Source organism: Caenorhabditis remanei, chromosome IV, assembly GCF_010183535.1.
Source record: "Caenorhabditis remanei strain PX506 chromosome IV, whole genome shotgun sequence".
Classification (NCBI taxonomy): Eukaryota; Metazoa; Nematoda; class Chromadorea; order Rhabditida; family Rhabditidae; genus Caenorhabditis; species Caenorhabditis remanei.
Genome location: NC_071331.1, coordinates 21,224,289 through 21,249,465, shown reverse-complemented (window position 1 = coordinate 21,249,465; position 25,177 = coordinate 21,224,289). Strand labels below are relative to the sequence as shown.

The window sequence follows — 25,177 nt, the reverse complement described above, 5'->3', positions numbered from 1 at the left end:
TGTCCTCATCACTCTTTTTCTCTTTTTTACCGTATTTTGTTTCGAATTTTCCAGTGTAAATACTTTTTGAACATAAGAATCCCCTATATCGGTAGGAAAAACGAAGAAAATTGAGTCATTTTAAGGTTTGGTGTCCAAGATTTTGTCTATCTGATTCCACTGATATCAAGAATGATACAGGCTGGCGTGACTTTAACGCGTTTCTCAAACTGGTTCAAGGGAATTTGAAACAATAAAAAAAGAAGCTGACTCTATTTATACATTTAAAGATTTTGAAATTTTGAAATGTTTAGTTTTGGCACGTATCGAGCAAAAAACACTTTTCTGTTATCAGTGAAGAGTCTTAACGACTTTTATTCCTGTAAGCGTCTTTAGTGATAAGTGCAAGCGGAGCACAATATTTTCTGCAGTGGTTTGCGAACAAATGATAGAAAAACACAAAAATATTCAAAACCATTTGAAAAAAACCAACTTAATCTTAACATTTATTGGAAAGTCTCACAACATTTTAGTCTGATTATACAGAAGGTGGCAGTGGAAGGAAGTCGTTATAACTGAAATATAATTATGTGGTTCCTGCTGAATACAAAACAACTAACTCATCGCTATACATTCTGCATTCAATGATTTGTGGTTCATCTGTATTGTAATGGTAGTCAATTGTCCATTTGTACAAGAGGGATCCGGTCAATTTCAGCAAATCTGTTTGTGCAGTTCCAAAAAGAGGCAGAAGGTCGTCACTCGGAAATTCATAAACGTAAGATCCATCAGTGCTCTCAATTGTATAATTCATGGATACATATGAACTGTCAAGTGCTGCAAACATTGAGAGTGATATACAGTATTGGCCATAAAGAATGCGACACTTGCTGTTTTTAGTTGAAAATGGTCAACTTTGAGACTGTGAGACGGCCTCCCTGATAGTCTCACAATATTGATTTTTTATGGAGTGTATAAATCACAAATAGAGCTTCATTTTTGTAGTTAACAACTTTTTCGTACGGACACATCCTAAGAAGTTATCAATCGTCAAAGAAATTTTTCACAATTTTCGCCAATTTTCAGTGCTAAAGGGAAAATTTTTTGAGCTGTTCACATAGACTGTCTGTAACTTCTTTGGATGTGCCCGTACAAAAAAGTTGTCAACTACAAAAATGAAGCTCTACTTTTGATCTACACAACCCATAAAATATCAATATTGTAAGACTATCAGGGAGGCCGTGTCTCAGTCACAAAGTTGACCATTTTCAACTTAAAACTGCTAGTTTCGCATTCTTTATGGCCAGTACTGTAGTTCAACTTGGAAATTATTCTTACTGTGGTTTTGAATAGTCATTGCAACTAAACCGTAGTTTGTATGACCCGGTGGTGTTGGAGTTTTGAATGTCGGTATTTCGATTCGGCCCGATCCAGAAACCAGAAAGTTTTGAGCAAGAAACTGGTAAGGGAAGATAAGTGTTTCGACCATCGAATGAAAAGCCTGAAAATTAATAGATTAGAAGGGAATGCCGTGGGGATCCAATAATGTTTGGTTATCTCTTTTGTGTAGAAACGTAATCATCGAGATGGAATTATTGACAATTACGAAAAGACATAATCACTTGCACAGAAACGTACAAAAATTAGAAAAAAGATTTGAAAGTCTACTACAGTGACTATGATTTGTTTCCAAGTAAATACATTTCACAGTGAACTTTTTAAATTTAAATTTCCACTTCACGGTCTCCCACACTGCGAAAAAGAACTGCACGAAACGTGAAGCCGATTTTTTCACGTTTTAATTCAGTTCTTATAATTTTTGCACTGAAAATGCAGTATTTTTAGGTTTTTAGACGGCAGCATGGATGAAAAAAGGTCCCATCCTACAGAATTGTAAAAAATAAAATTCTCTATCTTATGAGCCAAAAAACGTGAATTTTGATCAGAAATTGACTTTTTGATACAGAAAAACAGATTTTCAGAAAAATGAGTATAATTTTTTTTGGCAAAAAACAGTTTCGAGCAAAAATTGCACATAATGTACTTAAGGATGCTCCGAACCTGTTACAATTTTTAGAAAAAAAAATTGGATAAAATGCTGAAAATCTCATTTTTCTGAAAATCTGTTTTACTGTATCAAAAAAGTCAGTTTCTGATCAAAATTAACGTTTTCTGGCTCATAAGATAGAGCATTTTATTTTTTTACAATTCTGTAGGATGGGTCCTTTTTTCATCCATTCTGCCGTCTAAAAACTTAAAAATGCTGCATTTTCAGTACAAAAATTAAAACGTGAAATAATCAGCTTCACGTTTCTTGTAGTTCTTTTTCGCAGTGTGAGAGACCGTGCATTTTTCATAAAAAAAACTCACATTCCAAAGATCATTGCCGGTGGCAAACAGACAGTATCCATTCGTTTGATATGACACTGCATATAGTGAAGCAGAATTGGAACCGCCCGATGAGATACTGTCCACACCAATGTACACCATCACATGATTGGATCGTAGTTGGGTGATTATATCTAATACATCAGACTCATCTGGGTACCGTTTTACAGCTATGAACACATGGGCTCCACATAATGAAACCTCGCCATTATTGAGAAACTTCTGGAATATTTTCTGATTAGAATATGAGGTGAAATAGTAAAAACCTTTAAAACAGTGTACAAATTGCTTCCAGTTTCTTTGTTTCCATATCCAAGTGATGGATCGGGTACGTGGGAATTTAAAGAATTTTCCAAACTTCTGAAATAAAAAGGGTCTAATAAATCAGCAAAAACAGAAACGAAACATACTTTTTATCCGAGTGATATTCAATCTCCTCTTCCTGTTTCGTATCGAATCGAACATTTGCCATTGTTGTATACTTATTAGCATATGTGACCATAATATTAGCACCGCCATGAAATGTATCATAGTCGATATCAGTTGAATATGCGTACAGAACAGTGTTGTTCTGATATGGAAGACATGCGGCCGGTGGAACTGAAATATTTTCATTTTATTATGGGAACTTTTTAAATTTGAATTTGAATCTGAAATGAAATAATTATTTAATTTTGGTTTCCCCCGCTTCTGATATTTTGTCCTTTTTAGAATCATGTTATCAGTGAAAAGTCATAACGACCTTCCTTCCCCACTCGTCTGAGGAGAAGGAGCAAACAAACATAAAAAAAAAGAAAATGTTGCGTAAATAAAATAAAACTGACATTTAAAGGTCCAATGTTTTTTTCCAATTGAAGCAGTTCATTAAAAGAAAAACGTTCTGATATTTGCAATTATAAGAAATATACTTTGGCTACTTCTGATAGTTTGCACTTTTTTTTCTCTCACTTTTTTTGGTCGGCAAAAAATTGATTTTTGAGCTGAAAGTCAATTTTTTAGTACGGAATATAGGTTTTTGGTCGAAAATTGAGCTTTCATCGAAAAAATTCGGAACAGGTTTTGAATCAACAAAAAAATCGAAATTTTTGAATGCAAAAACTGAAATTTTACATGAAAAACAGGGTACTATATAAATTTTTTCAAATGCTCTTTTTACGCCTAAAAATGTGTTGTAATTCAAAAAATTGTGTTTTTCGCTGCTTTTTGGTATAAAAAATTACGAAACATTGCTTCTTGTCAGCGAAAATAGAGTTTTCTTTTTTTGTTTTCAGGAAAAGAAAATCCGGCTCTATAGGCAAAGAATGGTCCCAACCGCAAAGAATGGTCCCTCGAAATTGATACGAAAAACTTTTCACCATTCTCTTAGGCTTAGGTTTCTTAGAAAATCGGTTATTAATCGTATTTGTCAATTTTTTCCCAATTTCTAAGAAACCTAATCCTAAGAAAATGGTGAAAAGTTTTTCGTATCAATTTCGAGGGACCATTCTTTGCGGTAGGGACCATTCAATTCTGAAACTCGTGTCACCCAAAATTTTGGGACTATTCTTTGCGGTTGGGGCCATTCTTTGCCTATATAGCCAAAAATCCACATATTCATTTTCCCATATTTTCAGCTCCGCCAAGTGGTGAAAAGGTCCGCCAAGTGACATGTCAAATTGCTCGCTTCGAGAGATTTTGTTATAAAAATTCTTTTTTTTTTTCAAAATCGAACATTTTATTTCCAGACCAAAGCCTACCGCGTCATCGCCTATTCTGCTATATCCTTTAGTTTTGTGGCTACTTTATCAGTAAGTGACTTTTGATCTACAATCCATTTAAAAAAAATCAATAATTTCAGGTATGCCTATCCCTTCCAATGATCTACTTCTATATTGATAATGTTAAGACGTCGTTGCAGGGGGAGATTGATTATTGTCGGGTATGGATTCTTACCTTTTTTTGTGTTCCAGACATTTCTGATAAGTTTTTCGTTAAAAACCCAAAAAAATCCAAAAAAAACGGTGAAAAAACCACGAAAAACGAGCGAAAACAATCTTGATGGCCTAGACAACTCTGTATTTGGGTTTCTGAGCCACCAAATCAAAATCTGACGTCATATTCCAATTTTTCAAGAGATTTGACAAGTTTTGAGCCCTATATTGACGTATTTTGGAGAATTTTGAGATTGGTGACCTAGAATTCCAAAAATTTGGGTTTCTAGGCCATCCACCCGATTTTTGTGCAATTTGATTCACTTCAATCAGATTTTTTGGTTTCTGAAGTGTTTTTCTAGATTTGAGCTCGGGAAACAACTCAAAAACGGACATAAAAATTTGAAAAAGGTGGCCTAAGAAAAAAATTGCTCCAAAATAGGTCAATATGGGGCTCAACTTTGAAAATGTTATGAATAATCTGAAAATGGCATCTGATTTTGGTTCGGTGGACTAGAAACCCAAATCCAGAGTTTCCTAGGCCACCAATAGTTTGTTTTCACTCGTTTTTCGTGGTTTTCATCGATTTTTCAGAATTTTGAGGGGTTTTTAGCGCCACTAACTAAAACTTACGCTGAAATTTGGAAAAATCTCTGAAAATCGGTGAGAAAACTACGAAAAACGAGGGAAACAAGACATTTTTAGATTGGTGGCCTAGAAATCCGAAATTTTGGGTTTCTTTTCTGCGATGGTTTTGACGGGTTTCGGGGGTTTTAGACGAAAATTTTTGGTTTCTGAGGTGTTTTAAGAGATTTTCTGGACTTTTTGACATTAGAAAATGGGTCTTCCGCAACTTTGGGGGTACATCTACTGTCTAAGAATCACCCAATTTTTCAGAACTCCGCAAAAGATATCTGGTCGGAAGTTCAACAATTCAAACAACTTCTCCGAAACCGTACTGCCCGTCAAGTCTCATCATCTCAAAACTACGCAGACACCCCTCAAGGAGAAGAATGTGACGGGTGTTGCACCCCGGGCGCGCCGGGCGCCGTCGGCGAACCAGGCCGCCCGGGTCGTCCCGGTAAGCCGGGGGTACCCGGTCTACCGGGTAATCCTGGAAAACCGCCACAGCAACCGTGTGATCTCGTGACTCCGCCCCCGTGCTCTCCGTGTCCGGCGGGGCCTCCGGGGAAACCCGGACCCCAGGGACCGCCTGGGGATGTGGGCCATCCTGGGAATCCAGGGGAGCGGGGATTGGATGGAGAGCCCGGGGAACCAGGACCACCAGGTCCAGAGCCGGGTCTTCCCGGCTCCCAGGGCATCCCTGGCCAACCAGGTGTCAACGCGGAGCCCGTTTCCTTCTCCCCCGGGGAACCAGGTCCCCCTGGAGAGATGGGACCCCCCGGTGCTCCCGGGGAACCCGGAGAATTCGGAGAAGAGGGACCACCGGGTATGCCTGGACCAAAAGGGCCACCGGGATCCTCTGGAATACCTGGAAATGATGGACCACCGGGTGTCCGGGGTCCTCCCGGACAACCAGGGTATGCTGGAGAGAGGGGAATCTGTCCGAAGTGAGTTTTGTGGTGTTTTGATTTGGAAAAACAATTGTTTTTCAGGTACTGTGCCATTGATGGAGGTGTCTTTTTTGAGGATGGATCGAGGAGATAACTTATTTTTGTAAATAGTCAGCGATTCTCAAATAAATGATAAAAATCCAAAAGTATCCCATCAGGAAACAAATTATAAAAACTGCAAAGAAGTAACCATCAGAAAGGTGGAAGTGGAAGGAAATCGTGATAACTGAAATATTAGATTTAGGCAATGGTTAAAGTATTTGAGAAAACTCACTATTGACTGTACATTCTGCATTCAATGATTTGTGGTTCATCATTATTATAATGATAGTCAATTGTCCATTTATAAGAGAGAGATCCGCTCAAAGCGAAATAATCTGATTGTGCAGTTCCATAGAGAAGGCTGGTATCACTAAGGTAAACATCAGATCCATCAGTACTCTCAAGTGTATAATTCATTGAGACGAATGAATTGTCGAGTGCTAAAAATCTTTTCCTTCTTATGTTTAACTTGGAAATTATTCTTACTGTGATTTTGAACAGTTATTGCAAGTCGCGCATAATTGTTAATACCCACTGGAATTGGAGTTTTGAATGTCGGTATTTCAATTCGACCCGATCCAGAAACCACAAAGTTTTGAGCAATGAATTGATAAGGCGTCTCAAGTGTAGAAGTCATCCAGACAAAAGCCTAAAAACTTTTCATAAAAAGATAATTAGTGGCGACCCAAAAATGTTATATCTTTTGCGTAGAAACGTAATCATCAAGATGGAATTAAAGGAGGATTAAAGACATATTTTATTTCAGATTCCCATATTTCAGGTAATTCTAAAAAACTTTCATAATTAGAGCATATGCTAAAAATCGCTAAAACTCCCTTTGTCCGGGGTTGAACCAACTACCTGTAGTCAACGTTGCTTGACTTGCCAGATCGGACGGTCGGCGCGTTCCCCTTTATCCACGTGTCGCTGAGAAGGTGTCACCCTGTGGAGACGAAAGTGAGCAGCCGACGTTTCACGGGTTTTGCCGACCGCCTCCTCCTTCTCTCTTCGAATTTGGCTTAAGATTCAGTTTTTTTGATCCAGAAGACGTGATTTTGAGAATTTTGAAAAAAGAAAAAGACAGGCATCATTAAGAGAAAATTTCTGATCTTTTGTTCCATGTTCGAAAAAAAATCGGTCCAGTAGGAAGAGCTGTAGGATCGGCGACAGACAAACAAACATACATCCGTTTGCGTTTGTTAATAGTAAAGATGCTATAATTATGAAAGTTTTTAGAATCATCTGAAATATAGGAGGAATCTGAAATAAAAAGAAGACTTCAATCTTCTGACTGTCTACTACAGTGAATATGATAAGTTTTCACATAAATAACTGTCACAGTGAACTTTTTCATTCAATTTACACTTTTTCTGAAAGAACTCACATTCGAAAGATCCCTACCGATGGCAAAAGCGCAGTATCCATTGGTTTGATACGACATTTCGTAAAGTGTTGCAGAATTGGAACCGCCCGATGGGACACTGTCCACAGCAATGTACACGATCACATGATTTGCTCGTAGTTGGGTGATTATGTCGGATACATCCGACTCATCTGGATACCGTTTTACAGCTATATACACTTGGGCCCCACATATTGAAAGGTTCCCATTATTGAGAAACTTCTGGAATGTCTTAATAATAAAAGATGAAGGGAAATAGTACAAACCTTCAACACATTGTACAAGTTACTTCCGGTAGTCTTATCTCCATATCCAATTGAATGATCAGGTTGATGGGAATATAGAGAATCTTTCAAACTTCTGAAATGAAAAAGGTCTAATAAAGCAATAAAAAGCGAAACAAACATACTTTATGTCCGTGTGATACTCAATCTCTTCTTCTTGTTTTGTATCGAATCGAACATTTGCCGTTGTTGTATACAAAGTAGCAAAATATACCATATTATCGACACCCGAATAATATGTCAAATAGTCGATATCAGTTGAATAAGCGTACAGAACAGTGTTGTTCTGATATGGGAGACATGCGGCCGTGGAACCTGAACTATTTTCATTTTATCAGGAGAAATATTTTTATTTTTGAATCTGAAATGAATTAATTATTTAATTTTGGTTTTTCAACGCTTCTGATATTATGTCCTTATAATGAATATTAGTTTGGGAAGGGTGAGGGGGTGATGGGATAGAATATGAATGTCTGAAATGTGTCTTTGAGAAACACTTTCTTGTTATCAGTGAAGAGTCTTAACGACTCAAAAGACGTTTGAGGAGGAGGAGCTTAAAGTAAAAATTGGAAAGAAGTGGAGAAAGGTTTTGTGATAACGGAAATGTACTTACCAGAGTTGCCCGGAAGAGATTTTTTTCCAAAATGGAAGTCGGAATTGAAATTTTGAAAAGGGGAGTAGGAAGTATGAAGTCGGAAGTGATAATAAACCCGGAAGTCGGAAGTCAGAAGTAGTTATTTACGCAAATATTCAAAAATTCCGTTTTTCTGTTTTCTGTCTTTCCAGACCATTTTTCCTTGTATTTTTGCAAAGTTTACTTTTTCTAATTTCCACCGTTATGAAATGACGAAAGTCGGAAGTGAAAAACCAGCCGCTCTCTTCCGAATTCAGTGAAGTTTCGGTGTTCCGAAGCAATAAAACTTCGAGAATTTCCAAAAACTTATTATGAATCATCAAAGTTGCATTTTTTGGGTGAGATCATTCTCAATCTGACACAGATGTAGCAAACATAGAGCTTCCAGAATAAATGACAATATTTTAAAATAACTTTTTATTTAATGTGAAAGTCTAAAAAACTGATTTCATTTGAAAGCACACAAAAATAATCAAACGGAACACCATTTGAAAAAAAGTGCATTTTCTTAACATTTATTGGAAAGTCTCCCAAAACATTCTTCTGATTATCAGAAAGGTGGTAGTGGAAGGAAGTCGTGATAACTGAAATATTAGATGCATGCAATTTAAAAAGTTTTTTGGGGAAAACTCACAATTGACTGTACATTCTGCATTCAATGATTTGTGGTTTATCAGTGTTATAATGATAGTCGATTGTCCATTTGTATGAGAGATATCCGTTGCAATCAAAATCATCTGATTGTGCAGTTCCATAGAGTGGATTGACACTGTCACTTGGAAATTCGTAAATATAAGATCCATCGGTACTTGCAATTGTATAGCTCATCGATACAAATGAATTGTCTAGTGCTGTAAACATTGTGAGTGATATAGTTTAACTTGGAAATGATTCTTACTGTGATTTTGAATAGTTATTGCAACTGTACAATATTCTGCATCACCCACTGGAAGTGGAGTTTTGAATGCCGGTATTTCGATTCGACCGGATCCAGAAACCACAAAGTTTGAAGCAAGAAACTGGTAAGGGCGAGTAATTATCCAGGTCATGGGGTCAAAACCCTGTAATTTGAAAATTGAAAATTCCCTGCTGCACAAAAATAACTGTCACGGTGATTTTTTATAATTCAGTTTCTATTTTTTTCTAAAAGAACTCGCATTTCCAAGGTTCATTCCGGTGGCGAACAGACTATATCTATTGGTTTGAAATGACATTTCGTAAAGTGTCGCAGAATTGGAACCGCCCGATGGGACACTGTCCACAGCAATGTACACGATTACATGATTGGCTCGTAATTGGGATATAATGTCTGATACATCAGTCTCATCTGGATACCGTTTCACTAATACAAACACTTGGGCTCCACATAATGAAACGTTCCCATTATCGAGAAACTTCTGAAATATTTTCTCACTCAGTAAAATATGATATAGAATAGTACAAACCTTCAAAACATTGTACAAGTTACTTCCAGTAGTCTTATCTCCATATCCAAATGATGGATCTGGTTGATGGGCCCATAGAGAAGCATTCAAACTTCTAAATTAAAAGATATACTAAATCAGCAAAAGCTGAACAAAACATACCCACTGTCTGTGTGATACTCGATCTCCTCTTCCTGTTTTGTATCGAATCGAACATTTGCCGTTGTTGTATACATATCACCATATGCGACCATACGCTCGACACCCCAATTATATGTATAATAGTCGATGTCAGTGGAATAAGCGTAAAAGAAATTGTTGTTCTGATGAGGAAGACATGGAGAATCTGAATTAATTTCATGTTATTAGGAAATCTGTTTATATAGAATCTGAAATGAATGAATCAAAGTTGTTTCCCCCCGCTTCTGATATTGTATTCTTATGATGAATATTAGTTTGGAAGGGGGAAAGGGTGATAGAATAGAATATAAATGACTGAAATAAGTATTTGAGAGAAACACTTTTTTTGTTATCAGTGAAGAGTCTTACCGACTCGTAAAACCGTTGAGGGGAGGGGGTGCTTAAAATAAAAATTGACAAGAAATGGAGAAAGATTTTACACTTACCTTTTGAAACATACTGATACCAAATAAGCCATGTCTGGGGTGACGTTGGCGCGTAAATCAAATCAAAATGGATTGCTACCTGGTTTGGAAAATGACAACTGGTTTTCAGTGAGTTCGCGTTGTTTTTATAAAAAACTTTGGATATTTTAATAGTTTTCATGTGTTACTGATTCCAAAGATACCGAATAAGCCATGTCTGGGGTGACGTTGACGCGTTTCTGGCTCAGAGGTTGTTTTAGTCTATTCCAAGCAGTTTCAGATGGTTTTTCTTCTAAAATTTTCTACTTCTTGCTGGAAATTTTTTACATAATAAGTAGATCTAGACTCTCCAAGTCTAGTGGTACTAAAAAAGTAATCGCTGGGGTGACGTTGACGCGTTTCTAGAAGTAATTGTGAGGCGGACTAATTTTGGGCGATTTTGACAGGAAAAAGGGACTGTTAATATAATTTTTTGTTTAAAATTAATAAAAGTCGACGTGTAACACCTTTTCGAAACTTTTCAAAAGAATTTTTCTCAAAGTTTTTTCAAATTTCCCGCGTGACCGTCCGGGGTCACTTTTTTAGAATATGAGAGGCCGGAGGTCATCTGGAACCCTCTTCGATTCCACATCACTCCTCAATTCAATTGATTCTCCTCCTCCAAAAATCAATCGATAATTTGTTGACACGTGGAAGACGATCGACATGGTAAGCCTTCTAGAAAAGCCTAAAAAAGGCCTAAATTTTCAGAATTTTTCGGTCTTTCTCCTCCTAGTGCTCCCATCCGTCGTCGTGTTGGCTCAATTTGGCTCGAATGAAGAGCCGACCACTCAGGAAACTGTCCCTGTCGACTACAGTACCCCCGAAATCGATACGGAGCCGCCCGTCGTCGACAGTATCCCAAAAGTGGAGGAGGAGTCTGTAGTGGTGGCCGAGGAGTTGCCAGACACTGAGAAACTCTTCGGAATACCGAATAACTTGTGGAGATGTGGAAGCGGAGATTTTGTGACGAAAACGGTCATAAGCCATATCAACAATACGTGCCCATTGGCTGCAGGTATGTAATTCTAGGGAATACCTTGAAATCAAAGGAAGCAATTATGAGATTCAGAATCTCCTTAAAATTTCCAAAATTTTGAGCCCCACATTGCCACATTTTGGTGCAATTTAAGGTTGGTGGCCTAGAAATCCGTAAATTTGGGTTTCTAGGCCACGCACTGATTTTAACAGAATTTTAAAGTTTTGGATCGATCAGAGACAGAAAAATAAATTTTAACAATGCATAAAACCCAAAAATTGGAAAAAAAAAATCACATTTAAAAAAAAATCAAAAAAAAATCGGTTGGCACAGAAATCCAAACATGAGAATCCAAGGCAACCCATCTGAAAACGAATGCTATATTCGGAATCCCTATGTAATTTCTGAAATTTTGTGCCCCATATTGACATATTTTAAACAATTTCGTGGCCTAAAAAGGTTGGTGGCCTAGAAATCCGGAAATTTGGGTTTCTAGGCCACTAGTCAATTTTTGTCGATTTCTGGTGGTTTTGATAGATTTTTACGGTGAAAAGGACTTATATGTGCAAAAAATCTTTGAAAACTGAGATTCTGTTGAAATCAGTGCGTGGCCTAGAATCCCAATTTTTCGGATTTCTAGGCCACCAACCTCAAAATGCTCCAAATTAGGTCGATATGGGGCTCGAAATTCTAGAAATTTCAAGGAGATTCTGAATATAATAATTGTTTTAAGATGGGGGGGCCTACGTTTTGATTTCTAGGCCACAAAAAAGCTTCGAAATCGAAAAAAACATTTCAGCCGAATTCAACCACTGCTGTGCTGTTCATGACGATTGTTACGATGGTCAACGTGGACAGAAACATTGTGACAAACAGTTTTGCGAGTGTTTAGAGGTATTAAAACTTTTTTGATCTACAAAATACTTTCATTTCTACAGTACCACGTGGCGACCGATCCGAATGCGGCGAATTGTGGAAATCTCACGAAGATGGTGTGTCCACTTCTTTCCTATTACGGACGTTTCGCCTATGATGACAGTCGGAATGCCAAAAACTCGTCAGTCACTGAATCGCCGGAGTCGTTGAAGGTTCCCACGCAAATTCCACACCTCTCCGAGCCATATGTTGGGATATATGCGAGTTGTGATGAGCAACATGGTGAGGAAATGACCTGGAATGCCTAAACAGTGAAAAAATGCGATTAAAATGGTCTAAGATCGACTCAAATTGCCTAAACCTGCCTGAAATCCCATTTCCAGCGACGATCGCCTCGTGTGCCCTGAACAATGATTTGTGCTACCGTACCCCTCGTGCCGAACCGAAAGAGCAATGTACCGTTCATCTGATTCGATGTCTCGACGACACTCGATTCAACAGGAAACCGAGTAAAACGTGTGATCTCGCCATCGATGAGTACTTGTGGAAACTGATTCGATTCGGAGGAGAAAGTGAAGACACCAAGGAGATGGAGACACTTCAGGAGAATGAAAAGAAGGAAAAGGATCAGATGAATGTGTTGATGATGCAAGAGATTCTCACTAATAAGACATTTGTTCGAAATGTTGTGAGTCACAAAATTCCCAAAAAATTGAAGTTTTCACTATTAGACACTATGAAATTCAGATTCTCCATGAAATTTCCAAAATTGGGAGATAAGAGATCATGTCAACCTATTTCCATTGAGGTCGTTCAGTCCCTGTAGGCTTGTAGGCCCCTTTGAAATGTCAAAATGCTTAGAACGATATCAATAGGGGGTTCAAAATTTTGGAAATTTTATGGAAAAGCGCAACTATTTTGTATGAATCTTTAGATTTTCGAAAATTTTGAGAATTCGTAAAAAAATCGATATAATGAAAAGTGACAAAAACCTGGAAAATCTGAGTTTTTATAGAAAGTTTTTGTGTTTTTAAGACTCTACACAAAATTTCCAAAATTTTGAGCCCCATATTGACCTATTTTGACGCGTTTCATAAAAAGGAGGGGGAGTACAGGCCTAGCAGGGCCTAACCGATCTCAATGGAAACAGGTCGATATGGGGCTCAAAATTCCGGCTGTTTCATGAAGATTCCAAATATTGTATTATAATTTCTTAAATCCCTCAAATATTTCCAGTACCTCCAAATCGTGCGCCACTCGTCGTCTCTCGGTTTGCTCTCCTGTTTGACGTTCCTTTTCTGCGTCTTCTCGTGCTGTGGAATTGTGATCTACGCATTCAGTCGTTGTGGAGAAGAAGAAGAAGACATCAGAAGACACGATGAGGTCATCAATGTGCACGTGACGTCTTCTACTTCAGAAGCGCCGTCCTCGTCGACGATGTCATCGATGAAGTCTTCGTCTTCGACAAGAAAGTGATAATCAGAATAATTATTGGAAATTGAGATATCAAAATATTCGTTTATTTTTGAAAAATATGGATTAAAATGAATTATTTGGGATGAATTTCGTGTTTTAGATAGTTTTAGGCTCTTTAGGCCCTTTCTGGGGTATTAATTTTTGATATATGCAAATTCTCTATGAAATTTCTGAAATTTTGAGCCACGTTTTGTCTACAGGCCCTACTTTAATCCATACTTTATCAGTTTCCTTTTTTTTTTTACAAATTCCTGATCTTTTGGTTTAAATCGGTTCAGTAGAGAGGACGGTGAGGTCGGTCTGTTGTTAGCTGGTATTAATAGTTAGAAGTGAAAAACACTGATTGAATGAAATAAACATTTATTGGAAAACCGAACAGAACAATGAACCGATCATTTGAAATCTGGCAGTGGAAGAAAGTCGTGATAACTGAAATATTAAATTTATGCAATTGTTTAAGGTTTTTGAGACAACTCACTATTTACTGTACATTCTTAGCTGTATGATTTGTGGTGCATCAGTGTTATAATGATAGTCAATTGTCCATTTGTAAGAAAGGGATCCGTTTAAAAACACCCAATATGATCGTGCAGTTCCATAGAGAGAATGTGATTCTCTACTCGAATAGTTGTAAGCATAAGATCCATCAGTACTCTCAATTGTATAGCTCATCGATACAAATGAATTGTCTAGTGCTGCAAACATTGAGAGTGACCTAGTTTAACTTGGAAAGTATTCTTACTGTGGTTTTGGACAGTTATTGCATATGGACACGAATCTCTTCTACCAGGTGGTTTTGGAGTTTTGAATGCCGGTGTTTCGATTCGACCCGATCCAGAAACCACAAAATTTTGAGCAATGAATTGGTAAGGACTATCAAGTAACCAGATCATCCAGTGAAAAACCTGAAAATGTTTACTAGGGAAGGATCCCGAGTCAAGATGGAGTTACATGTCGAGAAATATATCACTAGAACGGAAATTTTGCTCTGATTTCAAATCTGTATTCCAATTTCGCAAAACAATTCTGCGAAAAAAGTTATTTGCGTTTTTGTGGCTTCTCAGTGCAAAAATGAGCATTTTCAAGACTCAAAAAATTAAAATTTTTCTCATTTTTTTAAAAATGTTTTCGTGCTTTACGTGTATTTTCAATCATGTAATTTGTATTGTTTGTGTTGGAACTTTAGAAAATTTTCAAACGAATTTTTTGTAGATGCGTTATTTTTGGAAATTTAAGAAACTCCACAAAAATTTTTCTGAAAATAGATTCCGAAATCAAACTATGGCAAAATCATTTTTACATCCGTAATCGTACGTACAAAACAAAAAAGTTTGAAAAAAATGAGAAAAACGTTGATTTTGGAAGTCTTGAAAATGCTCATTTTTGCACTGAGAAGCCACAAAAACGCAAATAACTTTTTTCACAGAACCGTTTTGCAAAATTAGAAGACAGATTTGAAATCAGCGCAAAATTTCCGTTCTAGTGATATATTTCTCGACCTGTAACTCCATCTCGACTCGGGATCCTTCCCTAGTTAGATAAGAAGAGAGTGCAGTGGCAATCACCTCCAAGAATCTTTGGGTTATCTTTTGGCAAGACACGTAATAATCGAGATGTAATTTTGGAAAATCGCAAAAAACATAATCACTTGTACATAAACGTACAAAAATAAGATAAAAGATTTGAATATCTAATAGTATGATTGGTTTCCACAGAAATAAATTTCACAGAGAACTTTTTCATTCAATTTACACTTGAACTCACATATGGAAGATCCTTGAAGGTGGCAAAAGCACAGTATCCATTGGTTTGATATGCCATTTCGTAGAGTGTTGCAGAATTGGAACCGCCCGATGGGACACTGTCGACAACAATGAACACCATCACATGATTGGATCGTAGTTGGGTGATTATGTCGGATACATCAGATTCATCTGGATACCGTTTAACTAATACATACACTTGAGCTCCGCATAATGAAACTTTCCCATTATTGAGAAACTTCTGAAATGTCTTATTGGTAAATAAAATTTGAGGTGAAATAGTACAAACCTTCAACACATTGTACAGGTTACTTCCACTAGTTTTATCTCTATAACCAAATGATGGATCCGATAGATGGGCCCATAGAGAAGCATTCAAACTCCTGAATCAAAAGGTCTAATATAGCAGTAAAATTTTTTTAATTTGAAAAGAAATTAAACGTACTTTTTGTCCGTGTGATACTCGATCTCCTCTTCCACTTTTGTATCGAATCGAACGGTTGCCATTGTTTTATACTTATTAAAAATATAGACCATAGAAGCGATTTCCCGATAATATGTATAATAGTCGATATCAGTTGAATACGCGAATAAAACTGTGTTGTTCTGATGAGGACGACATGCGGCGGGTGGATCTGAAATATTTTCTTATATTTTTAAGTTTGGAAGGGAGGGAGTTATGGAATAGAATATGAATGACTGAAATAAGTATTTCAGAACTGCTTCGTCTCTTTCAAGATGTACCGTAATCGGTACATTTCCACTCAAAGATGTTCAAACTCACTGTGAGTGGAGGGCTTCGGCGTCGGTTTTGGCGTAGGTTTTGGCGTCGATATCGGCGTCGGTTTCGGTGTCGGTTTACATCGGCAACGTCTTCCAAAGTCAGGATAAGAAATGGAGATGCCGATGATGAGAAGGAAGGTTTGAGCTGGAAGATGATTGAATAAGGTGGTTTCGCTTGGTTATAGGGAAAGTGGATTCCTATGGGCTGCCTAGAGTTTAATTTAATTTCAAGACGGTGGAGGTTATAAGAATATGGGATGTTGCACCGTTGAAGAACTTTTCTAGTGAATGATCTGAGAGGTTTTATTATTATTTTGGAGATGTGAAGGTCGAATAGGATATATGAGTCAGTTTATAGGCCCAGATTCCGTACTAGTGTAGATTCTGACTAGGGAAGGCCAAAAATTGAATATATATTTGAAATCAGCGTTCTCTCAGCTTTCCAATAATATACAGTGCGCGTCATAAATATGTGCCACCCCCCACAAATGGGTGTTCCGTGGAAACGAAAGATTTTCGGAAAAAATGATTGTTATAATCAAACTCAGCGTGCAAAAAAACATATATTCAGAAGTTTTTACGAAAATCTGCCGTAAAATAAGACCAAGCCACGAAAAAATCGAAAAAACGACCGCGTCATAAATATGTGCCACCTCTCAAAAATTGAAAATTTGTTCAACTTTTCGGATTTTTTTCGAAGTTTTCTAAACTTTTCTGGTATTTAATTGATTGTTTACTTCAAAACAATCAACATTACCACATTTTTCATTTGATATTCATTTATTCACAAAAAAATGTTAAGCGATTATAGCAAAATTGTCGTATTTCTAGGGTTATTGAGATAAGAAAGTGCAAAACCCCAAAATATTGAATATATCAGGGTCTGAAAATATTGATATAGAATGTCACTAACTCTATGACAAAAAATATTACGTTTACAGACTCCTAACCCGTTCGTTCAGGCATGTTGAATCTCGTATGAGATACCTTCTACATGCCCAAGTGAGATTGGACAGTCAAATTGTCATCCTGGATGAGCTAGTACCAGATTTTTTGAAGTGTTCACTCTCTTTCATGTCATTTCTAAATAAAATACAGACAATTGAATGACATTCGACTGATTCTTGACTCTGTCGAGGATCCTGAGTAGCTCATGAATCCCAGTAAATAGTGTACAAGGTTAGAGGCATTGAGATTTTGAAGTTTAGGGCACAAAATGACTTCCGCCTCAGAATTCTGGCATCCGAGCGTAGAACTATTGTTTAAAAGTTTCCAAATATATATTTTTGTCGACAAATATGTACAAAATTAAGTCCTGCCGACAACATATATCAAAATACGTGGTTTCTCACAGTTCCTGGGATTCATGAGCTACTCAGGATCCTCGACAGAGTCAAGAATCAGTCGAATGTCATTCAATTGTCTGTATTTTATTTAGAAATGACATGAAAGAGAGTGAACACTTCAAAAAATCTGGTACTAGCTCATCCAGGATGACAATTTGACTGTCCAATCTCACTTGGGCATGTAGAAGGTATCTCATACGAGATTCAACATGCCTGAACGAACGGGTTAGGAGTCTGTAAACGTAATATTTTTTGTCATAGAGTTAGTGACATTCTATATCAATATTTTCAGACCCTGATATATTCAATATTTTGGGGGTTTGCACTTTCTTATCTCAATAACCCTAGAAATACGATAATTTTGCTATAATCGCTTAACATTTTTTTGTGAATAAATGAATATCAAATGAAAAATGTGGTAATGTTGATTGTTTTGAAGTAAACAATCAATTAAATACCAGAAAAGTTTAGAAAACTTCGAAAAAAAATCCGAAAAGTTGAACAAATTTTCAATTTTTGAGAGGTGGCACATGTTTATGACGCGGTCGTTTTTTCGATTTTTTCGTGGCTTGGTCTTATTTTACGGCAGATTTTCGTAAAAACTTCTGAATATATGTTTTTTTGCACGCTGAGTTTGATTATAACAATCATTTTTTCCGAAAATCTTTCGTTTCCACGGAACACCCATTTGTGGGGGGTGGCACATATTTATGACGCGCACTGTAGGTCACGACCCGTAACTCCACGGTCACCTGGAGGCCTTCCCTAGTGAGATGGTGGAATGAAAGAGAATATTTAATCGGTTCCACACAAAGATGTTCAAACTCACTGTTAGTATAGGGTTTCGGTGTCGTATTACAGCGACAACGTTTTCCAAAAACAGGATAACAAATGGAGGATGCCAGGCAGAAGATGAGAAGGAAGGCTTGAGCTGGAAGAAGATCGATTAAGGTCGGTTCGCTTGGTTTTGGGGTAAGTGGATTTATATGGGCGGCTTAGAGCCTGTGTTCATTGGCTTTTAAATCAAATTTTTGTCTGAGAGCTGTTTGTTCCGCGAAGATTGAAAATTCCAAATTGAGAAAACTACCACATCCTCCTTGCTCTTCTCAATAAATATTCCTCACCTCTCATTATTCACTTTGACTTTTCGAACTCCTTCTGAATCTGAAAAATGAAGAGTCCTGGAAACGGAGAAGGCGGGATTCAAAACTTGAATAAATTTATTTTCTGAAAACGAACACTTTCATAAAGTGCAATGTGAGAAGAAAAAGTTAATTAGACATTCTCCCAGTCCCTTAGCTGATTACAGAGCTCACCGTCTTCGTTCTCAATCGGAAATTTCTCTTCTTTTAAAGGTGTTCCGGTTCCCACGGACGGTAAATAAGTGACCAATTTTTGAAATTTGATGGTCATGACATTTGAATGGAAGAATAATTGGAATGATCATCTGAACTTCTTCCCACAGATTTTTGAAATGAAAAAGCGCAAATAAAAGACGAAAAAGGATGAATTGAGAAACGTTTATTGAAAGAGAAGAAATATTTGTTTGACAGTTTTGAATGGAGACGACACCCAACATCATGTGAAACCGAAGAAGATGTATGACTGCAAAAACTAACTCAGAGAGTGGTGAAAATGAGTCGAAATGGAGCTCAAAACTCCGGAAATTTTTTGAAAATTCCACGTGACGTCTTCTGCTTCAGAAGCGCCGTCGTCGACGCTGTCATCGATGAAGTCGTCTCGTCTTTGACAAGAAAGTGATAATCAGAATTATTATTGGAAATTAAAAGATCAAAATACTTGCGTGTGTGTTTATTTGGGAAAAATATGGATTAAAATGAATTATTTGGGATAAGTTTGTGTTTTTGACGGTTTTAGACCTATTATGCCTTTTTTGAGGCATAAGTTTTTGACATATTAAAATTTTCTATTAAATTTCTAGAATTTTGAGCCCCATGTTGTCTTTTTTTTAATTTTTGAAAATTAAAGTCGGCAGGGCCTAAAACTCACAGAATCTCAATTTTTGAATTTTTTCGCTCTTTCTGTGCTTTTTTTACCGTGAAAATCTACTAAACCACCCAAAACCGGCCAAAATCGACTCTCTTTCCGCTTCCACGCGTTTTATCAGTATGTCTCATTCAGAAGACGTCATTTTGAAAATTTCAAAAAAAGAAAAAGACGAACATCGTTAAGAAAAAATTCTGATCTTTTAGTCTAAATTTGAAGAATATTGCTTCAGTAGGTAGGGCTGTAGAATCGGTTTGTTGTTAGCTGGTATTAGTTAGAAGTGAAAAAACCCTGATTTAAATGCAACAATTATTTATTGGGAAATAAAAATATCACAGAACATTGAACCGATCACTTGAAATCTGGCAGTGGTACGAAGTCGTGATAGCTGAAATATTAGATTTATGCTATTGTAAAAGCTGTTGGAAAACTCACATTCCACTGTACATTCTGCATTCAATGATTTGTGGTGCAACAGTGTTATAATGGTAGTCAATTGTCCATTTGTACGAGAGGTATCCGTACAAAACGAGGTTAGTTGATTGTGCAGTTCCATAGAGAGGATATGTTTGGGTACTTGGAAATTCATGAATATCAGATCCATCGGTACTCTCAATTGTATAGTTCATGGATACGAATGAATTATCGAGTGCTGCAAATATTGTGAATGATAAAGTTTAACTTGGAAAGTATCCTTACTGTGATTCTGAACTGTTATTGCAAATAAACAGGTTACTGTTTCACCCGGTGGTGGTACCGGAGTTTTGAATGCAGGTATTTCGATTCGACCCGATCCAAAAACCACAAAATTTGAAGCAATGAATTGGAAAGGCCAGCCTAGTATCTCAAACATCCAGGAAAAAGCCTGAAAACTGTTAGTTAAGAAGAGAATGCAGTGGCGATCATATTCCAGAATGTTTGGTTATATCTTTTGTGTAGAAATTGAATCATCGAGATGGAAAACTCACATTTGAAAGATCACTGCCGGTGGCAAAGACACAGTATCCATTGGTTTGAAATGACATTTCGTATAGTGTCGCCGAATTGGAACCACCCGATGGGATACTGTCGACAGCAATGTTCACGATCACATGATTGGCTCGTAGTTGTTTGATTATGTCTGATACATCAGACTCATCTGGATACCGTTTTACAGCTATGAACACTTGGGCTCCACATATTGAAACCTTCCCATTATTGAGAAATTTCTGAAAAATTTTCTGGATAAGAGTTGAAAACAGTACAAACCTTCAACACGTTGTACAAGTTGCTTCCAGTTGTTGTGTCTCCATATCCAAGTGATGGATCCGGTTGATGGGCATCTAGAGAATCACTTAAACTTCTGTAATGAAAAGGTATATTAAGAGGCGTTGTCTGTAAGATGTGGATTCCTCTTGGCACAGTTGCAAAAAGTTGTTTCAATCCGAACTCTTTTTACAGCATATATATCCCTATGGTAGTGATTTACAAAAAATATGTCATCAGTCCCCTATGACGTCATCATAGGAAAATATGCCCAATAATTGACTTTTCACCAAAAAATTCCTAAAAATTTCAATTTTTCAGAAAACATCGGGAAAATTTTGCATCATGTTAGAAATTATTTTGGCTAACTCCACACAAATTTTCGGCACCCCAGACACCCCAGAAACCGATCAGAAAAATTTATTTCCATGTTTTTTCAACTTTTCTCAAAAAATCCCTCTAGAAATCCTTAAATTTCAATTTGTATTCGTATTTCCCGCAAAAAGTTATACTAGGGTCAATTAAAATCATCAAAAAACAGGAGAACCTTTTTTAGATATTTCGATTTTTTCAAAAATCACATAAGGGTCCCCCCTTATGAAAATTTTTTTTTGGCAAAAAAAGTTCAAACTATAATAAAAGAGTTGTTGATGTTCTATCAATGGTCTCAACGTTTTTGCATCAAAACCATGTGAAATTATTTTTTCGAAAAAATTTTCTTTCGTAAGGGGGGACCCTTATGTGATTTTTGAAATAAATGAAAAAATCTCAAAAAGGTTCTCCTGTTTTTCAATGATTTTGATTGAATCATATAAGAACCCTCCAATTTGAAAATTTCAATTCTCGAGGCAAATATAAAAAAAGTCGCAGATTTTTGGGAAATGTGAGAAAAACGCTATTTTTTGTCTCAAAATGCTCAGAAGAGGATACAGATACATTGCATTCTACAAACCCGGTAAGTTTCCTTATTCCCTGAAAACTAGTTTTTACAGATTATCACAAGTACATGTTGATGTGATGAACAAATGGGCATTTTTGTGAGAAGCGTGGGATGTCATGCTTATGTATACTCAGGCAGATAAGAAAAGAGCCTGGTCTCGAGAAGAACTATGAATTTTCCAGACATGATTGCTGCAATTCTGGATGTGCAAGACGAAATTCAACCGAGAGAATCATCCTTGTTGTAAACTCATCTTATTTACGTGACCTTTCCTATTTTGTTGGAAAGACAAAGTTCAACGAAGTTGAAATCTGTCCTCCCATGTGAAAGGACTACCAAAAATGTAAAATCTCAGTTTTCGCGTGTCCCCATGGATGGGCAGAGTTCAACTGAGTTGAAATCTGTCCCTTGGATTTGGTCTTGTCTACTTTTTTGTTGATTATTTCATTAATTAACCTAAATAAATATTTGCATATCTAAACTGTGAAATAAAAGCTATCGCAGAAAAAAATTTCAAAAATTATGTTCTTCAAGCTGGTATCAGACGTTAAATCTTGGTTTTATCTTAATAGCCAAAATTTTGTACGACTTGTCAGAAATCAGTTAAAAATTTTAGACTTGAGGCAAAACTGTTGAAAAAGAACAGAATTTAGCGACTTTTTTGATATTTGCCTCGAGAATTGAAAATTTTCAAATTGGAGGGTTCTTATATGTTAAATTTTGCGAAAAATTAGAATATTTTTTGAAATTTGAGGACTTCTGTGCAATTTATTGATGAAAACAGAAAAAAACTGGAAAAAGTTGGATGAAAAAAAAAGGAAATCCGTTCAAACACATTTCTGAGGTCTAATATTTTGTGAGGCACTTTTTCCAAAGGTTTCATCAACATTCCAATTATTTTCGGAGCTAAATTTTTTGGGATTTTTTTGCCAAAAAAAAATTTTCATAAGGGGGGACCCTTATGTGATTTTTGAAAAAATCGAAATATCTAAAAAAGGTTCTCCTGTTTTTTGATGATTTTAATTGACCCTAGTATAACTTTTTGCGGGAAATACGAATACAAATTGAAATTTAAGGATTTCTAGAGGGATTTCTTGAGAAAAGTTGAAAAAACATGGAAATAAATTTTTCTGATCGGTTTCTGGGGTGTCTGGGGTGCCGAAAATTTGTGTGGAGTTAGCCAAAATGATTTCTAATATGATGCAAAAGTTTCCCAATGTTTTCTGAAAAATTGAAATTTTTAGGAATTTTTGGGTGAAAAGTCAATTATTGGTCATATTTTCCTATGATGACGTCATAGGGGACTGGTGACATATTGTTTGTAAATTACTACCATAGGGGTACATATGCTGTGAAAAGAGTTCGGATTGAAACAACTTTTTGCAACTGTGCCAAGGCCCAACACAAACATTCTCACTCTTACAGATAGTGCCTCTTAATGGATCAAAAACGGAAACCAAACATACTTCCAGTCCGTGTGATACTCAATCTCTTCTTCCTCTTTTGTATCGAGTCGAACATTTGCCATTGTTCCATATAAATCAATCCAACCGTCCATTTTGTTACTACCAATCAAAAATGTATCATAGTCAATATCAGTGGAATATGCGTACAGATTAGTGATGTTCCAGGATGGAGCACATGCGGCAGAGGAACCTGAATTAAATCTAGTTTATTAAGAGAACTCTTTTATTTTTGAATCTGAAATGGTATAACTATTTCATTTTGTTTTGCTTCTGATATTTGGGGGGGGGGGGAGTGTAATAGAATAGAATCTGACTGACTGAGATACCGTAAATACTGTATTATAACGGCACCTGTAATAGAACGGCACCTGTATTATAACGGCACCCCATCTCTACTCAGAATCCCTTAAAATGTTTATCAGGGGATTTTTTCTCGGTTCTGATTAGAAGCAATGTGTTTGATCACTTCTAGATCAGCAAATAGAAAGTCCAAAGAAGTTTTTTCGTTCAATTTTAATGAGTTTCTGAAACCACAAAATTTCTCTCGGAGGCAGTTGAAAAATATAACGGCATGCCGTTATAATACAGTATTTACGGTAAGTCTGCAAGCGACTCTTTTTTCTTATCGGCCTTTTATACATACTTTTGGTTGTCTTTCGTACGTCATAAGAGGCATGACTTTAATAGAGGATGTAATTTGTTCCTGGGGAAGTAACGTAATACTTCGTGATAACACAAAAAAGGGAACTCACTGATAACAAGCAAAAAATTATCAAAAGTATGAAGATCGATCTGACACTTATGATGTGCGTGTTATCAGTGAAGAGTCTTAACTATGTTTCTTCCGCTATCGTATGACGTTTGAGGAGAAGGCGCAAAAAGTAGAAACAGGAAAAGCGTCGAGAAATGATTTGTGTGAAAATATTTGACTGTCTGAGTGAGTGAAAATCTGAAAAACGTTAAGACGCACTCTCGGAGTCGATCGAGCATCGGTCAACAGGTCATAGGCACCCGAAAAAAGTTGACCATCTCCGATTTGCCTATAATTTTGATGAAAGATAGTATTAAGTGTTCTCAGCAAATTGGGGTACTTTTTGGCCGGGTCCGTCACCTGGGTAGAAAGAAAACTACAAAAATTGATACAAAAAGAAAGATTTTCAAGAAAAAAATTGAAAATTATTTTTCTGATTTCCACAAAAAGACCAGTCCATTGAACACGTATGAGTAGGGACCGCAATGAACGTGGGCGGAGTTTTTCATTTTCTTCTCTTGGGGCGTCATGGGGAGCTTATTGAAATGTTTGGCGGTCTGCCCTGAGAGCCCAGAACGCTAAAACAGAATGAAAACTTTTGACCCCTATGTAATCGAGTACGTAGAATCCGATGAACACACTTTCGTTTCACCCAAATGTTTAGTTTTCTCAGAAAACTGAAAAAACATTTTGCTTTTTTCAGTAAAACGTCACGTTTAGGTTGTTCTAGGTCAGACTCGCATTGTTTTTTTACTGTTTCTAGTAGTTCTTGACATACTCTAATAGGTTTTGAAAGAAAATTAAATTTTCGTGTTGTCGAATTTTTTTGGGAGCCAGCTGAACTTCGAGGCATCACTTCAAAAATTTACAGTGATAACCGATCTATTTTCTGACATATTCTTCTTAGACATCTCTTCAGGTACCTGGGGCCAAAATTTTGAAAGCCGTTGATTCGTAAAATGTGGTTTTTTCGGTGTCGGAAGACAACAGGCTCAAAAAGAAAAGTAGTTTTATCGACAGTTCAGGTTAATGCAAGTCAGACTCGCTTCGTTTTTCGACGGAATCAGAATCTACGCAAAATTTCGATCTAGATCCACTTAGAAATTAAAAAATCCGTATTGTAGAACTTTAGATATTTGATGTTTTATCTCGAAATAAGCTGAAAATCCTTCAAATAATTCTCTTCAATTTTTAAAAATCACGTCAAAAATATATTTTCCTATTATCAGCGTCACATTTGTACTCATTTAGTTCAGTGGATAAC

At 36.7% G+C, this 25,177-nt stretch overlaps 7 protein-coding genes across 7 annotated transcripts; 2 read left to right on the top strand and 5 right to left on the bottom strand.

Moving 5' to 3' along the window:
* Nucleotides 1-517: 517 nt before the first annotated feature.
* Nucleotides 518-5,599, bottom strand: GCK72_015543 (uncharacterized protein; the record flags this gene model as incomplete). The annotated part of the gene is made up of 7 exons (XM_053730952.1): nt 518-554; nt 600-816; nt 1,318-1,480; nt 2,350-2,589; nt 2,634-2,727; nt 2,778-2,967; nt 5,383-5,599. The coding sequence occupies 7 exons, from the start codon at nt 5,597-5,599 to the stop codon at nt 518-520; spliced, it is 1,158 nt and encodes a 385-aa protein (XP_053585724.1).
* On the top strand, nt 2,687-5,945 carry GCK72_015542 (uncharacterized protein; the record flags this gene model as incomplete). The annotated part of the gene is made up of 5 exons (XM_053730951.1): nt 2,687-2,695; nt 4,092-4,154; nt 4,205-4,285; nt 5,175-5,848; nt 5,894-5,945. The coding sequence occupies 5 exons, from the start codon at nt 2,687-2,689 to the stop codon at nt 5,943-5,945; spliced, it is 879 nt and encodes a 292-aa protein (XP_053585723.1).
* A 98-nt stretch (nt 5,946-6,043) lies between these two features.
* Nucleotides 6,044-7,796, bottom strand: GCK72_015541 (uncharacterized protein; the record flags this gene model as incomplete). The annotated part of the gene is made up of 6 exons (XM_053730950.1): nt 6,044-6,077; nt 6,126-6,333; nt 6,380-6,542; nt 7,278-7,517; nt 7,562-7,655; nt 7,705-7,796. 6 exons carry the CDS (start codon nt 7,794-7,796, stop codon nt 6,044-6,046), a joined length of 831 nt encoding a protein of 276 aa, XP_053585722.1.
* Nucleotides 7,797-8,763: 967 nt separating this feature from the next.
* Nucleotides 8,764-9,891, bottom strand: GCK72_015540 (uncharacterized protein; the record flags this gene model as incomplete). Its single annotated transcript, XM_053730949.1, has 6 exons — nt 8,764-8,797; nt 8,848-9,064; nt 9,112-9,274; nt 9,530-9,610; nt 9,659-9,752; nt 9,800-9,891. The coding sequence occupies 6 exons, from the start codon at nt 9,889-9,891 to the stop codon at nt 8,764-8,766; spliced, it is 681 nt and encodes a 226-aa protein (XP_053585721.1).
* A 402-nt stretch (nt 9,892-10,293) lies between these two features.
* Nucleotides 10,294-13,612, top strand: GCK72_015539 (uncharacterized protein; the record flags this gene model as incomplete). The annotated part of the gene is made up of 6 exons (XM_053730948.1): nt 10,294-10,371; nt 10,993-11,299; nt 12,060-12,154; nt 12,199-12,418; nt 12,520-12,824; nt 13,373-13,612. 6 exons carry the CDS (start codon nt 10,294-10,296, stop codon nt 13,610-13,612), a joined length of 1,245 nt encoding a protein of 414 aa, XP_053585720.1.
* A 392-nt stretch (nt 13,613-14,004) lies between these two features.
* GCK72_015538 (uncharacterized protein) lies at nt 14,005-18,917 on the bottom strand (the record flags this gene model as incomplete). Its single annotated transcript, XM_053730947.1, has 9 exons — nt 14,005-14,041; nt 14,091-14,307; nt 14,355-14,517; nt 15,377-15,616; nt 15,665-15,758; nt 15,821-16,010; nt 16,160-16,303; nt 18,334-18,435; nt 18,821-18,917. The coding sequence occupies 9 exons, from the start codon at nt 18,915-18,917 to the stop codon at nt 14,005-14,007; spliced, it is 1,284 nt and encodes a 427-aa protein (XP_053585719.1).
* A 945-nt stretch (nt 18,918-19,862) lies between these two features.
* Nucleotides 19,863-23,254, bottom strand: GCK72_015537 (uncharacterized protein; the record flags this gene model as incomplete). The annotated part of the gene is made up of 6 exons (XM_053730946.1): nt 19,863-19,899; nt 19,947-20,163; nt 20,211-20,376; nt 20,480-20,649; nt 20,760-20,833; nt 23,163-23,254. The coding sequence occupies 6 exons, from the start codon at nt 23,252-23,254 to the stop codon at nt 19,863-19,865; spliced, it is 756 nt and encodes a 251-aa protein (XP_053585718.1).
* Between the last annotated feature and the right edge of the window lie 1,923 nt (nt 23,255-25,177).